The sequence below is a fragment of the Hermetia illucens genome, chromosome 2, assembly GCF_905115235.1.
Source record: "Hermetia illucens chromosome 2, iHerIll2.2.curated.20191125, whole genome shotgun sequence".
Classification (NCBI taxonomy): Eukaryota; Metazoa; Arthropoda; class Insecta; order Diptera; family Stratiomyidae; genus Hermetia; species Hermetia illucens.
Window position 1 is genome coordinate 6,708,188 of NC_051850.1, and position 17,890 is coordinate 6,726,077.

Genomic DNA, 17,890 nt, shown 5'->3' on the forward strand with positions numbered 1-17,890 from the left:
CTATGGGACTCCCCCCAGTAGAGCTAGTCTTTGTTTAATGGGGTAGTGCAAGAGATTTCTTATAGGATTTACATTAAGACGAGGCACTTGGAAAGCAATACTGTCAGTGATATATTGTTTGCCACCGCTATTTGTACGAGGAAAAACGGTGATGATTGGTGATAATAATGTGATATCACAAGAGTAAGATAATCATCTCGTCTCTACTGTGTGGTAATGCGGTGATATTGTGATGTTTGCTGATGTGTGCATCACGGCCAGTGATGATAATGTGATATTAAACTTAAAGCAAGCCAAAACTACAGAGATTCAATGAATGTTAAAACAAATGATTACAACGAAGAGTGAAAATCCTGCTTACCGTAATATTTGAAACCAAATAGCTACAACATTCCGAAAACTATGTCAAATGCGATACCAGGGGCATGAGTGGAGTCAGTAATCCCGACACATCGAAGGTTTCCCTATTTTGCCATAATATGTTGGCAAAAACTGAACCAGAAGTCAACCCAAACCTATCTTTTGGTGCTCAATTACGTTGTAGGGCTCTTATTATGCAGAACGCAAATCGAGGGTAGTGAAGATATTGACTATGATATATTATGTGTAGATGATTTGAAATGATGTGTGCTATCTCTTTGAACTCCCAGGGCGGTATCTTGCAGGCACGTGATGCATTTAGTACAGGAAAATGACCTTAAATATGTACCTCAATGTAATTTCGGGATTTTATAGGTCCATACCGCTCTGTCTTCCAGTACTATATGGACATAATATAAGGCTTCATGGATGTTTGTATTCATCTTTGTGCTGGCCCGATGCTGTAGGCGTACAAAGCATCAAATGTGATGGTAATGAAACTGAAACGTAGTCTCGTCGAATGGATATTGAGGAAAAGACCGTAGACATCGGAAGGCTAGAGTTTATTTCATTTTGACCCCATCTCCTGCACTCGGTTTATGGCCACCGAGTTTCCCATGTGATTTGATGCCATATGAAGACTAGAATAGAAGGGATATCGCGGTGTGGGATGCTTCGAACTCCTGATTTTCAATCAAGTTTACACCATCCATGAAGATGATATGCAAGTTGATTGCGAATTTCCAGATGTGAAACGGATGGATGCGTTTATTACACAACTAGACTTCCGCGTACTTCTTTAATTGCCTATCATTTGGGCTGAAAAGTTTATACGCTATCATAGAAAATTTTTTTTTGATAAAATTTGGTTGTATTATTCAATATAGTTGCCTTCGAGGGAGATACAACGAGGTTTTTTTTATTACAGTACGCTTTGTCTTTAGCCTCAAAATTGACCTCAATTTTGTCGATAGTTTTTCCCTTCTCAAAATACTTGATGAATATTATACCATGTGCATCCCAAGATACTGATCCATAGCCTTGCCAACCGAATGTTGCGTTTTTGCGCGCTTTGAGTCGGTTTACCACGTGCAGTCCATTCAGATGACGATAGCTTCCATTCAGGGCTGAAATAATGGAGACATGTTTCGTCCGTTGTCACACACGACGCACAAATTTGGGGTTTTTATGGAGGAAGAGCTTCAAACATTGCTCAGAGTCGTCAACTCGTTGGTTTTGGTCGATTGTGAGCTCACGCGAAACCTACTTCGAACAGAGCTTTCCCATACCCGCCCTTGTGCCCAACACGTTCCTTTGATATCTTTAGAGCCTTAGCTATCTTGATCAATTTCATTTTGCGGTCATCCGAAATTATTTTGTGGACTTTTTTGATGTTTTCGTCAGTAACAGCCTCTTTGAGGTATCCACTGCTGCGGCGTTCATTTCGCTCCTACCAAATCACTTCTCTACGGATGTATTTCTGGGTGCAAAGTTTGAATAATGTTTATCAAGCCAAGCCATGGCTTCAGCAGTAATTTTTTGGCAAAAAAACTATGCGTTTTTAACACACGAAATTCCTTTTTATCCATTTTCTTCAAACTAACAAAAGTTGCTTCACTCAAGTTGCTTTATCCCTCAAACTAATGGTCCGACAGCTGTCAAAGTCTTACACGTGTCTTTTGAAGATTAGGGTTAGCTAAAAGCGCCATCTGTGTGTTAGCCTACAAACTTTTCAGCCCAAGCGTTATGATTTCCCTAGATATTTGATATTTTTATCCTTACAAAAGAAAACAGCAGACATACGCAAATATGCATCTAAGATTCCGATAAAGTTTGTAAATAATAGAATGGCTCAAAACACTGAAAGTCAGAGCAAATTCAGAAACTGTACGATAATAGGAATGCCAGATAACTGGATGTCACGATGAAAAATTTGTTCAGATGCTACATTCCATACGTATAACTCCGTTACCCCGGTAAAGTACTCAGATACAAGTATCTACTCATGATAGGAAACCTTCTATGCAGCAACATGAACTAATCTTCCAGCAAATTCTGACGTCAGCATCATAAAGTAAATCTACAACTTTTCCCGGTAGCGAGAAACCGCAATTATCTAATACCAAAGTATCTTTTTGTTGGCTCCATACTTTATAGACGAACAAGATGGGAGTGCTGTAATGTGGGAAAGGTTACAACAAGACGACTCTAAAGTGATTGTAAAGAAATTACTCGTATTGTTGTTGGTTCCATGATGGTTGATGATATCATGGATCGAACGCGTATATCGTTTCCAAGACAACTATTTTTGAAGCATTGCTGAACTATGTAGACGACTCGACCGCGACATATAGACGTCGACTCGCGGATCGCGACTTGCGAATTACGTAGTTTGTGCAATGGAGTAATTGCTCCACTACCCGAGTTTCAATTGGGCTTAAAAGTAAAGCAATAGTGGCGTGACCATTAGGCAGAAGCGAAGTGATGATTAATTGAAAGAGAAATGGAGAAATAGTCGACGAAACGACAGTTTAAAGATTTTATCAGGATTAGATTCATGCGTTTGTATGTACTTTCGAGGAAGTCGAACAGTAGATTGCGCTTTTATATCGCAAAATGGAATGAGTTTAACTTATCATTTCTAAGCGTTTCCAATGACTCGTTTCTAATCAGTAATTAGAACGAAAGCTGGAAAATTGATGGAAATTATGATTGATAACAAAAGCAATCTCTCTCTGTTATCAAGGGACTTTGAAATTATATTTTAAGATAAACGTCTAATGCTATACTAATATATTTACTGGGAATATCGATTCTGTTTACATACTAAACTGTTGTTGATAAAATCCGAAAAAAACTTAAATTTTGGCTCATTATGGATGAATCAATTTCAAAATTTTTTTAAGGAAACGGTGTCATAAAGCTCGAGAATGTAGGGAGTCTTTTTTGGACAGTGTAGTCCCTTTGAAGTCGTTGAAGATGTGTCTTTTAGTTGATACGTGGTACCGCTTCAGAACCTAAAATACAATATGGGACTATGCATTCATTACGAATGCAAAGCCAAAAGTTGAAAATAAATAACAAATATCAGCTTGACCGCGAGCTTGGTGCTGGAAAAACTCGAGAGACAAATGCTGCGATCAAGAAGAAAGATCCAGTACGGGTTACATCCTCAATCGATGCTTCCTCTACCTCAGATCTCTAGGAGACACAAGCTTTGGGGTTTCCACGCTTTTTTTGCATCCTCAGACCAAGAAAACTATACACGCAGGAGGAGCAACTTCAGCGGCAAAGGGACACGGAGTCTCATTTTGCACCTTTCGGATAGGGATACTATCCTGGATGTATTTACTTATTCCCTTCTCACTTCCTATGTGAGCAGACATGGATCTATTGCCAAGAATGTTGCGCATGTTTGCTTCCACCAAGCTTCCCATAGAGATATTGTTGGAGCATCATCACCACCACGATTAAAATCCATTCAAATGAATCTTTAAAGAAGCTGAAAACAGCTGTCTAATATCTATTGTTATGACAGCTGCCGCCACGTGCTCACAGCAATTTGCAGCCACGTATGTGTACATCAATGCACTGAATCACATACATGTCATTAACGAAAGCCCTCATGCACGTTAATTGGCTCACGTAACTCCCGGCGCGGTCGAACGTGTGCAAGACTTTTCCGTCTCCATAAAATCTCAAAGAATGTGCTGCGAGTTGAATTTTCTGTGTATAATCTTCTTGCCTCAAACCATAAAAATCGAGAATGCTCCTTTATATTCTTCGGGAAAGTTCTCATACTAAAGACTTAATGTTTCATATTATTCACTTCATTAAGGACGACAATCAAAAATAATAAATATCAACTTAAAACTTAATAATAATAGAGAGTTTCGATAGTTTCTTGAAAAATTTAAGAGATTGTGGTTATGGATTCCGAAAGTATTTACTTTCTGTATGATATCTATCACATGGTTTCCTTTTGATTGTCAATTAAAGAAATAGATTTCTGCTTATTTCGAAATATGAAAGTTTGAACATGAAAAGGGATTACTACTAAACTAGACGAAGTTCATGTCACATCTGCCCCTGCTTATAGTTGGCTAAATGCACTTAAACATATCCGTATATCCACGAAATATGAACATTGTTTGAGACGTCCTGCGACAACCCTCAAAATGATTGGTAAAATCCACAGAGCGCAAAATAGTTGAGACCACGGGCGTATCGCCTATGGAGTTCCTTATTAACGGAGGCCTAGACCGGATACGGATTGTTGCGCCGTTGATGATGATGATGATGGTGGCCCAACAACTTTATGGACTTACCATCGTCCTAAGTGCAACAATTTCGCCATCTTTTGTATACAGCATGCAAGCCATAAGCCTGGGTAGTAGTGCAGGGGTCAGGGAAAATGTAAAAGAAAGTATGCATGGGTGCTAGATATAGCTTGATAACTTCGCCATATCTAATCCGAGCTGTTCGTCAAGAAGCTACAAGATATTGATCTGATTCTCTCAATTGGCTCAAAGCCCCGGAATCCGCCTACACACTGTCTTCAATAAAAACCCTATTACAGTAGATGGAAAAAAATTGAAAACGAAGGTCCTGACGGCGAAACGTGGACCTTAATTGAAATAACAAAACAAGTATTAAAGGCGGAAGGTCCTAAGTAAAATATGAGAACAGTTCGCGATGGATATGAATGGCACATCAGGCACAACATTGAAACTGCCAAATCTGTATGGTTTTTTTTTGACGAAAAAAGCAATTATTTGTTTGAAGTGGCGCAGATAATTCACCAGCATTGACTTTTGTTCGCAGGTCTTAATACAAATCCAGACGAATGCAAGAGTAAGCCTAACATAGTTAAGTAAAGCAATTTTTCCAGGTCCGTCGTATAACTCTTACCACTCCGTCGGTACTACCACCTCGCGATCTAAACTCGCAAAGCATCTGATCTGAAGCTTTGTTAGGCCATAGATGAGCTCTGAGTCCACTGAAAGACTCATCTTTTCGAGGACTCAAAGTGGAAGTAAAACGACGTCTGATGAGTAAACAGGCAGTCGCCATTTTTGAAAACCTGTGTATTCAGCCTAAAAGGAGGGGTGCGTGGATCTCAAAAGTGGAAGAAAGTTTCCTCCGAGTAGAAGAGAGATCCGGTCCGTCATCAAGTGGATACTTCTTATGACTCTCTCAATTCCTAACCAAAAATTTCAGTTTGACCTAGTTTAGGTATGAACATAAGGCAGCTTTCTTTAGTATATAATTTGCACCTGCGTCCTGTGTACGAAAATATATAGAGGAGCGATTATTACCTGCAAATCAGCACCTAATGAGCTGCATCTACCCTGGACAATACCGACAGTAGTTCTTTTTGAAACATGGACTTTTCGAGTTAAATGCTGTAGACTTCATCAGGAAAATTCACGCCGCGAGGTCGTACTACTAACATGATCTTTGAACGAGACATATAGCAAAGGTTGTCCATACACAGAGATCTGGCTTCTTGTGGTCCTATAATCCCCATTTTGCCTTGCTAAACTTCCGTCTTTTCTCCAAAGTAGAGAATTAAGTGGAAGGACATCGTCGTACTCAAAACTGCGGACTCTGACATAAACCCCTGGGCTTCTAATGTCTTGGCTTTGCGGGAGGTCAGTTTTAAAAATCACCTATCCCTGTCTTCTGTCAATGAGTCCTCAGGAGTTCGTCCTAAATTGTATTCCCTCAATGAGGAGAGAATAATGCCACATTCAGGAGCTGTCAGAGACGTTAATATTACTTGAGACACCAAAGGAAGTTTGCAGGAAACTGGACCGTGAAAAAAAAACGGCGCAACAATTGGTACTCGATCTAGGCCTGCCTCAATAAGGAACTCCAGACATCCCGGTTTTGTACCGAGGTCCACCGATTCGATATCCCTAAAAGCTGTCAGGCGTCCTGACCTACGTCATCGCTCCATCTTAGACAGGATCTCTCTCGTCTTCTTTTTCTACTATAGATATTGCTCTTATAGACTTTTCCGGCACAAATGTCTAGAAGATTACTATATTTGGTGAAAAACATGTACCCCTTTGGGTGGGTGGATTCGGCAGCCATTCATAACGCAATTTATGCAGTTTGGAGGCGACAACTCCGAACGAATGTGCTGGTGCGTTATTGTGGTGAAATTTTTCGCTTTGCTTCCTTCAATTTTTTGTCGAAGTGGTCAAATAATTCACTGTAGTATTATCCAGAGATTTTTTTCCTTTTTTTTAAAAAAAATCCATGGGGATGACGCCGTTCGCATCCGAAAAAATCGTCGCCATAACCTTTCCGTCCGATGGGACCGTGTTCGCTAGCTTTGGAATAGATTCACCAGGAGAAATCTATTGTTTTGACTGCTGCTTAGTTTCTAGTGTATAATGATGAATCCAGGTTTCATTAACGGTGACAACTCGACGCAAAAACTCCTTCGGATCTGGCTTAAATTGCTCCAAATACTGATTCGAAGTTAACAGCCGCATTTGCTTGTTGTCCACCGTAAGTAATTGCGGCACCCAACGGGCCGAGGATTTGTTCATTGGCAGCTTATCATGTAAAATATTAATTTTCATTCCGGTCGAAACACCTATGACCTCTGCTACTTCGCGCACTTTCGTTCGTCGATTAGCGAGAATCATGTCATGGACTTTTTGAATGATTTCCTCTTTAACCACATCTGCTGGGCGTCCTGGTCGCTCCTCATCAAAAACAGATGCTCGATAAACTCTGTTACGCACGCCCCACGTTGGGCGCCGACTCTGTTGCGATGAGAGTCTGCCGTTGCATGACTTTTTCACCAACACGGTCACCGAAGCTGTTAACCATCCAAACTCCAACCTAATAGGGTTCTCCCATTAAATTTAAACCGGCGGGGTGAACAATTAGGTTAGGGTGGACCACCGTAGGACCATCATATCATCTGGTTCCCCTTGAGGAGGAAAGGAAGACGGGGACCGCTCGTTGCGTAGATATCAGATTCAGCTCAGAGCTAATCGTTCCCCGTCCATCCCGCACGCGTTAGGTTTTTGTGATTTAGTCCCCTTCCCTTATTAGGACGTTTGGCGTTAGGTCTTCGGTGGTATCACTTCACCTCTAAGAGTAGTTTACCCGGGTGGGTTTAGTTTTGATGACTCCTAAGTCTAGGCACGTTCTAAAATGTCTATGTCCTGACAGGGAGATAATATGTGAAAACCAAGAACCCCGGCTCATACCTCGCCGAATTGCTAGCATTCTGGTTAGCTCCAGTACGTACCATCCGGTTCCATATATTATCTGGCGCAGTCAGTGTTCATGACTGGCTAATCTGTTAGGGGAGTTTGGTTGGTTGACAACCTTGGTGGATTCTCAACGCAAGAGAGTTGGCGTCCAACGTGGGGCCACAGTTGTTGCGTACGCAACAGACGGGAACTAGAGACTCCCCAGCAACCCCATACACGACATTAGATTAGAAATTAACACCACTGGTTTGTTGCGTCTGCTCAAAAAGGTCTTTGTTATTGTCTACGTATGTCCTTTTTGGACTGGTGTTAGGGTCTTCAGGGCCATACTAATGATAGATCCTTTGAGTTGCCTTAGAACTTCGCTTACTGTAGCTTCCACTCCGTATCACTTGAGTGCATACTCCTAAGCCAGTTATAAACCGGTTCGCCTATGGTCCCTGCTGCAGAGGATCATCTTCTCTCTCTAATTCCACCATAAAATGGTTTTTTAAGACATGGGTTTTCCAGAATATGAGTGAACAGTTTTTCGATTCGTTACTAGTAATTTCGAGATCACCAAAAGGATCCATTCTAGGTCACACTGTAAAGCATTTCCACGGTTTACTACTTACCTGGAACTGGGAGCAAACATTTTTCTTTCAGTCTGAACGCTGATAAGCCAGTAAAAACAATTGGGAATTATCTAAAGTCAAGTCTGAATTAATTAAACTTATTGAAATCACCAAATCTTAGTCATACTGCACAAATACTATCCAAAAAATAAAATGAAACAAAAAAAAAAGACTGCAATCTTATCTTTCCATTATTCAAGATTATAAGATGAGGATGTTGCTACATAACCCACAGCACAGATAAAGGGTAATATGATGGCGCCTAGTAATCATGTTCTCTGCTGTAACCTAATACCAAGTGCATACCCATCAATTCCCTGACTACATTCCTCACAGTTTCCCAACTCTCCCCCCTGGAGCTACTCAATGCTCCTCAACCATAAAAACATTCGCATCTCCATGGAAGCTACTGGCGTCATCAGTGAACTCCAGTCCCCAGCACTACATATTGGATTGCCGGCGACTATAGTTCGGAGATATCCTAGGGACGGGACAGCAAAATGCATTCTCAAGCTTGAAAGGTGGCCCGGTGTGAATCATATTACCCGGCCCACCCCCTAGCCATATGTGCTACTTGGCACCCCCACACCTAACAATGCGGTTCCGTCACCGAGCACCGACCCTCGGCTGATGTCTTACATAACTTGCGCTAGAATGCAGAGTAACTGGGCGATGGGAAAATCAATTGGAAACCGCTTTTCCGGCCCCACTGCAAAGTATTAGTCAAGGAAAGCCAACTTACTCCACGTTCCAAGCGTTTATTTTTTGGGTTTTACTCATGGCGGCGGCCGGAGTTTCGGGCACTTCCTGGTGGTTAGTTACGAATTGCTGGAGGTTAATTGTGGGATCAGCGAAAGGTTACACTTTCCGGCAACACTGGAAGGAAAGGGTGAATTGTTCACGCTGCACCCTTGAGGGCGACCAGAACATATGGGAAGTGGGTGGATCGGTCGTCCTTCAAGGCAGGCAGGGCGGATGGGAGGAGGTTAAGTACTTCGGCCGCGGCTGTTTTTGCGTTAATCTACCGAATTTCAATATTGTTTACCACAACTGCTTCAGAATCGTCGTAATCATTTTGCGTCACTACTCTAGCAGCACAGAAACCTCGGTCACTTTGAAAATATCAATTCCACTCCAATCACTGTTCAATGTCCACTTCACAATGAAATCACCCCGAACGTTGCCTCACGCCTCCCTTCAGTCAATCCGCCGTCCCGCTTCCGTACAAACCAAACAGTTCAATCAAATTTCACGTCCCGCGCCCGCACTGCGTACTCTTGACCATGAATGAATCTCGAGAGCCGAGAAAAACGCAAATATCTCGCACTGTCTACCGAGGAAGCCACCCGCACTGGTACCTCTAGGATTGCGCAAAAACCCGGATGCAACCTTTCGCAATTTTTCCTGATTTTGCAAGGAATCCGCTTGGGAATCTGGGCCACTACGCGATGCTAAACCACCGATCGCACTTTCAAACACGCCAAAAGCAGAATTCAAAATGACGCCAGACCTAAAACGAACGCCAAACTGGATCTCGTACGAAATTCCTACGAAGCTGGCACAGCTGATTAAACTATTCACCCGCGCGGAAGGTGGGGGAGGTCCATGTTGCGAATGGGAAATACAGGTTCAGACGTTGACAGGTAAGGTCAGAAACAGAATCAAAAAGGAGAGGTGATGACAGAAATTGCTCAAATGTCATAACAAGCAAAAGTATCTTTCAAGAAAACAAAGTATCTTTCAGGGAAATTTTCATCTTTCCAACCATCCAGAGGTTTGTATATAAGATTTCAAATCTTCAGACCTTCTACTGTCCTACAGGTGGCGCCACTTTACTCGCTTAGTACTGGAAGTCTTCACCATGAACGCTGCTTTCGTCTTAACGGAAGTCACAATTTTGCAGGGAGCCGTCAAACGTCGAGCATCCAAGAAAGATGGATTGATCTAAATTTGATCAACGTATGCATTTCAAGCAACTCCTTGAATTCTATCTTAAATCAATGAACAAATTATACTTCACTATTGAGATGCGTTGCTACTTCAACTACAATCACTTGTGTATTGTTGCCCAGTTGTCGGGCTCTATGGTCAGACGATTTGATTCTATACAGTCATTTATAGATAAAAACTGGTATTGGAAGTTAAATTGGATTAACTGCGTAATTCATTAAGCTGATTGGGTTCAGTATCGAAAATTTCAGTAGCCAAACAGAAACGTTCTATCATATGTAGCTGGTGGCAAGGATCCGAGGAAAGTAGCACCCGCCGAGGTCAGGATGCGACCTACCTAAAAGATTAAGGAATCTTTTAGGATGGGAAAATAAATCTTATAGAGGATTTAGTAAATAGTACTGAAATGGATTTGAAAGGTTTTTCTATTTCAGGATGTTGAGCAAGTTGTAAAGGTTTTTGCTGTGTTCAGATACGATACATTGGGCCGACGGTTGGGTGATCACAGAGGATAAGATGCAGAGGCGGCTCTTTTCTTAATTTCATCCCTTGAAAATACGATATATGGAAAATCTCAGTCTAAATTTTGTTTCGTGCACATTAAATTAGAAACCAATGGTTTTGGAATTCACCAGCGAAAACGACAGGAATCCAACATTCCACGAACGGACAAGTACAAACCTTCGACTAAAACAATGCTTTCAAGTGAACCGCCTCCATGCAAACACCCACATCCGGGAAAATCGCATTCGGAAAAACACAACCCTTAAGTTGAACCAATGTTGAGAAAAAGATATCTTTGGAGGAATTTGCGATCTGCGAGAAGGCGAAGCAGGAGGAGTCTTCTAACTACCCCAACTTATCAACCCAATTGGTAGTAAAAAAAGACTGACTGAGGACAATCTATTTACCTATCTATCTGTATAACATCAGGTTAAGATATTAAGCAATGGGGTTAACTGCTCCGAAAACCATTTTATCACCACCTCTTCCGTTTACGAATTTGGTATCCTACGTATTCCTCGCCCAATGAAAACCCACTTATCCATTGTATATTTCCCCTGTCTTAGCTCCTCTGAGGAGAGGCAGCGTCTGATGAATTACCTCTGCCCTGGATGAAACCGTCAGTCAACTTTTTCTCAATTTGTTCGCCAGCTGAGACGACTTGCGGGTTTACTTATGACCGACGATTTCCTACGACGACTCTTCACAGTCCTTGGGAGCGGAAATTGCAAAACTCAGCTAGGAAATCGTCCAATTACAGCTCCGAGGTCGATTAACAACGCCACATCGAAATGATGCGAGGGCAAACAACAGCTCAAAATCTAAATTGTACGATGGTTACTGTTACTACCATCATACATTTTGGGGTAGAAGCCGACATATGTCATGCTGCGTGTAAGTTAAACGCCAACCAGCAACGTTAATGGTGGAAACCACTGCTGGCACACTACTACGTTTTTTTATCAATGATAAGCGGACAAACGAGATATAAGAGTACCTCATCGACACGAATGCAGCAGTCCCAATATTGCCCCCACCTAAAAATTCCAAGGCGGCACCAGAGCCTTACACTCCCTAGGCAGCAGTATCAAGACTTTCGGCAGAACCAGCAAGATTCTGGACTTCAACTTAAGACATCTTCTTCAGTGGGAATTCGTCATCATGCAACTAGAGCCTCCATCATAGGAGCCGACTTTTTGGGAATCCACTACTTTCTAATAGACCTTCAGTGTTGGCAACTGATCGATAGTAGAACCGGCCTCATTATGAAAGGAAGAGTGATGCAAAACAACCTGTCCACAGTCTCGACGGTTCCAAAAGGCAACCGTTTCCAGCATCTCCTCACCCAGTTTCCTGAATTGATAAGACCTGCGCAGCCTACGGAACGACCAAATCACCATGTGGAACACATCACAGAAACAACAGGTGGGACTTACAGGCCAATCCGAACGTTCGACTCCTCTCTATTCTGAGTGAAACAACCTCAAAATCACAGCCCTACTTGGCAGCCAGCTTCAAAAGAAACATTTTCGACAGTTTTCATAGGCTCAGCCAGACAGGCATTCGAGCTTGTTTCTCAGCGTTACTTCTGGCCAAACATGAATCACGACATCGGAGAATGGTCCCGAGCTTGCACAGCTTGCCAACGACTGAAGATCCACACGCATACGTTCATATCCAAAGGAGTTTTTCCACAAGCAGGTTGTTTCGAGCACGTGCACCTCGACACCATACCTACGTCCGAGGGAAAAGCTTCTGCCTGATCATGACCGATAGATAGACATGTTGGGCAGAACTTATTCCAGTTGAAGAAACTTCAGCGGAAACTATCGCCAGGGTATTCTCGGATCACTTGATCCGGTGCACATCACCACATCACAACGGACCAAGGACTTTAATTCAAGTCGAACTTATTAAACAGTTTCCCCCAGTTCCTAGGCATTGGCCGCATTCAAACCACGCCCTAACACAAGCGCATGTGGCGATGCTTGCACCGATCCCTGATGGTTAAATCCGATGATCCGCAGTGGACTCGTCATTAGTTCACAGTTTTATTAGGCCTTTGTTCCACGTCAAAAGAAGATACTGGACAAAGCACCGCCAAATTAGTTCACGGCACTGGCTTGCGGCTTCCCGGTCAATTCTTTTTTCCAACAGTGACCAACACAGACGGTTAACCAATAGTAGATAAACTGAAGGTGACTCTGAAGAAGATGACATCGGCCGACATCGATCATCATCAACCAGGACGGGTCTTCTGGCCCAATGATATCTCTTCCTGTACACATGTCTTTCTACGAGCTGGCGTCAAGAGACCTCTGAAACCACCTTATGACGGAACTTTCAGAGTTCTGAAACGTTTGGAGAATCACTACATCAGCCAGCTACCAGACAGGGAGGCAACAATTTCAATGGACAGGTTTGAACCAGCGTACTTTCTACGAGACTTTGGAGCACCACAATCCGCCGCTAGACCATCCGAACCAAGAAGACTATATTAGCAGGAGCGGCCGACGAGTCAAACCCAAGATTCGATTCAATATCCACCCATTAAAATAGGTGTGTTGAACGATGCTTCTCTAGCAAGGATCACTAACTATTTTAAATTATAAAAACCCTCTTCGCTATTAAAATTGATCCTTATGGTTTTGAACGGCAGCCAGCTTAAAACCAGGGCCGTAGAGAGAAAATTCATGGCTGAGCTGAAAATTAAGGGGTAAATCTAGATTGACAAATAGGTATCCCCAGGTCCCCCTCATCATCATCGTGGCACTACAGCCCGACGTCGGACCCTGGCCCCCAGGGATTGTTGTTCTCCAATTATTTCGGTCACCGGGTCCTCCAATCTTGGAAGCCCAGTAGCTGCTCCGTCGACACGTCGTCCGTTCATAACCTTTTTAGGGATGCAATCGTCGCTTATTCGTTGGACATGCGCTACCCACTGAAGGCGTTGCTGTTTGATAAATTTAGAGCCTTCTAGCTCATCGTACTGTTCATACAACTCATAGTTATACCGAAAGCGTCATCCATCACGGTCGCGAGCTGCTCCGAAAATTCGCCGATGGACTTTCCTTTCGAATCTGTTTATCATATTTTCGGAGGCTTCAGTTCCGATCCAGGTTTTTTGAAATGGTGCCCAATCTTTAGGGCGGAAATGGAAAGGGCTAGGACGCGAATGGCATTATCCGCATTTTACAGATTAACATCCACAGGAGTGCAACTGCTGGGGGGAGGGGGGGGGGCAAATCCTGGTTGGCGGTGATTTTAATGCTAGGGCCGTAGAATGGGACATGTCTCAACCAGACCCAGAGGGAAATGGATTCTGGAAATGGCATCGAGAGCCGGGCAAGTGGTCTCAAACACCGAATCCACGCCAACGCTTCGGCGCCCAGGCTGTGAAGGAAGCATTCCTGGTGGCGAGTCCTAGAAGACTTCTCTCAATAGATCGCGTTCGAAGTGGTTCACACTACTTGCCGGCGAGAACCAATCCGACGCTACCCTTGCTTGTGGAATGTAATGAGGGTGAATATTGGGCAGTTCTTCCTGGAGCAGGTAGAACCGCGCAGGGGAGCGTTTCGGGGGGTAGTCGCGTCGCAGCTGACACCGTCATAAATTTAGTGATGAACCAGATAACGATGGCGTGTGAGACTTCCATGCCCCGAAGGGTCCTCAGCCGCGATAAGCCTACTATGCACTAGTGGACGGTAGAAACTGCCTCCCTCCCTACAGTCATAAGCTCCTCCGTTTGGCACAACAACGAGAAGGCATGTGCCACAATGGCAGAGTATTGAGAGAAGGAGACGTTGCGCGATAAATAAAAGCAAAACTTGGAGCTGGCAGAACCTGGTGAACGAGGTGAATGAGGACCCGTAGGGATATGGCTATAAGCTTGTCACCCGAGAAATCGGGGCCCTGCGGAAGCCCTGCATACTAAGTACCAACCAGATTGGGCCGCACTCTACGGGTATTATTTTCCAGACATCCTGTTCGGCTTGATGTCAACAGCGCGGAAATTGTTGATGATTGCCCCCTTTTCACAATGAGATAGCTCGAAGAAGCGGTTCTCACTATGTAAAACAAGAAGGCGCCAGGTCCTGATGGCATCCCGGTGGTGTTCCACCAAAGTCCAGACTTGCTGCTTGAGGTGTTCAAAGTTTGTTTGAAGGAGGGCATTTTGCCTTGTTGCTGGAAAGTAGCCAGTAGATTCGCGCTGATCAGCAAGGGAAAATGAGACCCCAAGCTCCCGTCTACATACCGATCGCTGTGTATGCTTGATACGGCCGAGAAAGTGCTCGAGAAGTTCATCAGGTGTAGACTTGCTGAAGTGATCCGCACTGTCGGGGACTTATCCCCAAGGTATTTTGGGTTCAGAACAGGGAGATCCACCGTGGATTCTGTTATGGAGGTCGTGGACGCGTCATCCGTCGATCTTGACGAATAGTGCTCCTCGTAACGCTTGATATCTGAAAAGCCTTCAATTGGGTAAGATGGATAGATATGCTAAGCACATTAGAAAACTCATTCCACGTGCCAAGCAATCTCTTGCGGATATTGAGTAATTATCTGAAAGATCACTTCCTGCGCTATGAGAGCCTAGAGGGCCAGAGGAGGATGGAAATCACGTCGAGGGTAGCACTGGGATTCATCCTAGGGTAGGACCTTTGGAGCACTTCCTACAGTAGTCTGCTGAGGCTCGATCTGCCCTAAGAGTCACGTCTGGTCGGTTATGCAGACGGCGTTGCCGCACTTGTTGCTGGACGCACTGTTGAACAGGCGCAAAGCAGACTTCGCATATTAATGCGATGGGTAAGTGGGCGGATGACTGCTTAGGGTTTCAGTCTTGCGCTGGAAAAACCGAAGCAGTTATTTTGACCAGAAAGAGAATCCGGACCGTGCATCCGATATCGATCGACGAGTTGACCAGCGGTTGGTTTAATGCACGACTCGAAGATAAGCTTTTTCGAGTGAATCAAAGCAGTAGCAGACAGGCCTGTAGCTAAAGTCTCGGCCTTGAGTCGGCTAATGGCAAATGTTGGGGATCCTATATTTATAAGGAGACGTCTCCTTACGGGAGCAACGCAGTCGGTTCTGCTCTATGGTGCGGAGGTATCGGCTGATGTCCTTGGCAAGGAGGTGCATCGTAAGTGCGTTGCTTAAATGCGGAGTGGCGTCTGCTTGTCGCTGTCTCAGAGCCATCGATGATGGTTATCGCGGGAGTGATCCCTGTTACCCTCCTCGTTAAGGAGCGTAAAGCTATCTGAAGGGTAAATGCGAAAACTTAAGAGAGGTGGTAGCCTATGAAGAACTTCAACGCACCCTTACCGAGTGGCAACCCTATGAACCAAATAAGCCAAGAGGCAAATGGACTGCGCGGCTCATCTACATTTTAGACACACGGCTGAACCGAAAGCACGGTGAGATTGATCACTTCCTTACCCAACCTCTAAGCGGGCATGGAGGTTTTTAGTCTTACCTGCACAAGATTAGGAAGGCGTGATCCTCCTCGTGTTCTGCAATGGAGTGGCGGACGACACTAAACACATCTTTTTCTCTTACGAGAGGTGGGACGACTTTCGTCAACAGCTTTATGTAGACATGTGGGAGGTGCCGGATGGCAAGGGGTTCCCTACTCTAACAACCCCCTTCCATCCCTCCCCTTCCGTTGGTGAAAGGGATTCCCTGACTTCAAGACTTCCAAAGCTGGGAGAGCGGGAGGGCTAGCTCGAAGTAATGTGTCAAATGATTTCAGGGTAGTTCTCTGATGACAAGAAGGGGTTTAGTTGGTAGGCCAACGGCGCACTGTTGCATTCACTTAACCTACTCCCAAAAAGAAAAGGTCTCGCTACATAGTTCGTGACACCCTACTCACTTGAGACGCTTACGTTTGTAACTCAGCCTTTCAGGCTACAGCTATCCCTCCCTCCTCCTTTCTCAACCATGGCTTGGGGCATGCTAAGACGAAGTTTGGGGTTCCTAGAAACTCTCCCTTGCGGCCTAGACTGAGATTCGGTGGCGTTCCATTTACATGTGGTCAATTTAGTTGAAAGTGGTCCCAGTTGGAGTGATCTATGGTTGCTAGTAGATATTCGCCGCGCAAACCAGGTACTTTTAATAAAGTTGTTTGGTGCTCTAAAAAGTTATGCTTACACGACGCTATTGGAGGAGGGTTCAGAGGAAGATACTACGGCGTATCGGATATACCAAGGATGAGTTTATTAGAAGATAGAAGTGTCAGTGGGTAGGGTCCAATAAATACGAACGCAGGGCTGTTGAGGAAGTATGTGATTTTTTTTGGGATTTTTTGAGAGGAATTGGAGGATATATGTTCCCAATTTCAATGGAAATTCTAAGTTCAACATATTTTCAATTTAAACTAAACAATCCATGCTCGTATTAGCTCTCTTATTGCAGTGTAAACTGCTCTTACCGCAAAACTTGAAATATTTTCCATCTCCTTGCTCCTCCTTTTGTGCCGAGTTTAAATGCATTCTTTTGAAAAAGGATTACGAAAAACCCTGACGTTAATTTACGAGCACCCCAACACACTGCCAACTAGTTTCAGTTATAAATAGAAACTTGACTCCCCTATTCTTTGTAAGATCCCTGACCGGTCTTCCATCCAATATTTCCATTTCAAACATTTTGACACAATTCTTCGGCCAAGAGTCAAGTTTTTCATGCTTTTTCCAAACCGGTCATTCAATTTCAATCTCTTAGAGCTTTATCCTTCCATCTCCAGAGGTACACGTCTATGATTTCAGATGAGAAAAAGATACATTTTTAGGGATTAATAATGTATTAAGTTTAAGGGGTCCTCACGGTAGAAGGGATGTCTTTTGAATGTTATTGCTTTTGACGGGAGCAGATGCGATGACTAGGTTACTTCTATGGCGGCCTTATTTCTGAATGTTTGGTTTTAACTTGATTCTGAGGTCACTCTTTCAGTTGGTGCTACTGAAGGAAGAGTGCCAATCTATGGAGATAAACAGACTCTGTTCATGTCTGCCCCCTTAAGCCAAAGCGACCATTGAAACAAGCCATTTACTAATGCAATTCCGACTGCAACATGGTCGCAAACATTTTATGGATTTGTGTAAAAACAAATCTGCTGGTTTGTAACATGTCTCCCTACAAGAAGAGGTCTTGGCGGCAATGATTGACAGATTCCTCCTATGCCGCTCCGAGTTGCAACCACAAGACCAACAACCTGGGCCGGTCGGC

At 43.7% G+C, this 17,890-nt stretch overlaps 1 protein-coding gene across 3 annotated transcripts in view; it reads right to left on the reverse strand.

Moving 5' to 3' along the window:
- The window catches only part of LOC119650362 (inositol polyphosphate 5-phosphatase K), a 30,605-nt gene extending 20,753 nt beyond the window's left edge, over positions 1-9,852 (reverse strand). Inside the window, exon 1 of one of the 3 annotated variants that reach the window (XM_038053050.1) lies at positions 9,261-9,852. In XM_038053050.1, the coding sequence (XP_037908978.1) occupies positions 9,261-9,289 (29 nt within the window). In that variant the 5' untranslated portion in view covers positions 9,290-9,852. Of the gene's footprint in view, positions 1-8,957 lie in introns of all 3 variants that reach the window. The other 2 variants (XM_038053049.1, XM_038053051.1) reach the window with 2 other exon arrangements.
- Between the last annotated feature and the right edge of the window lie 8,038 nt (positions 9,853-17,890).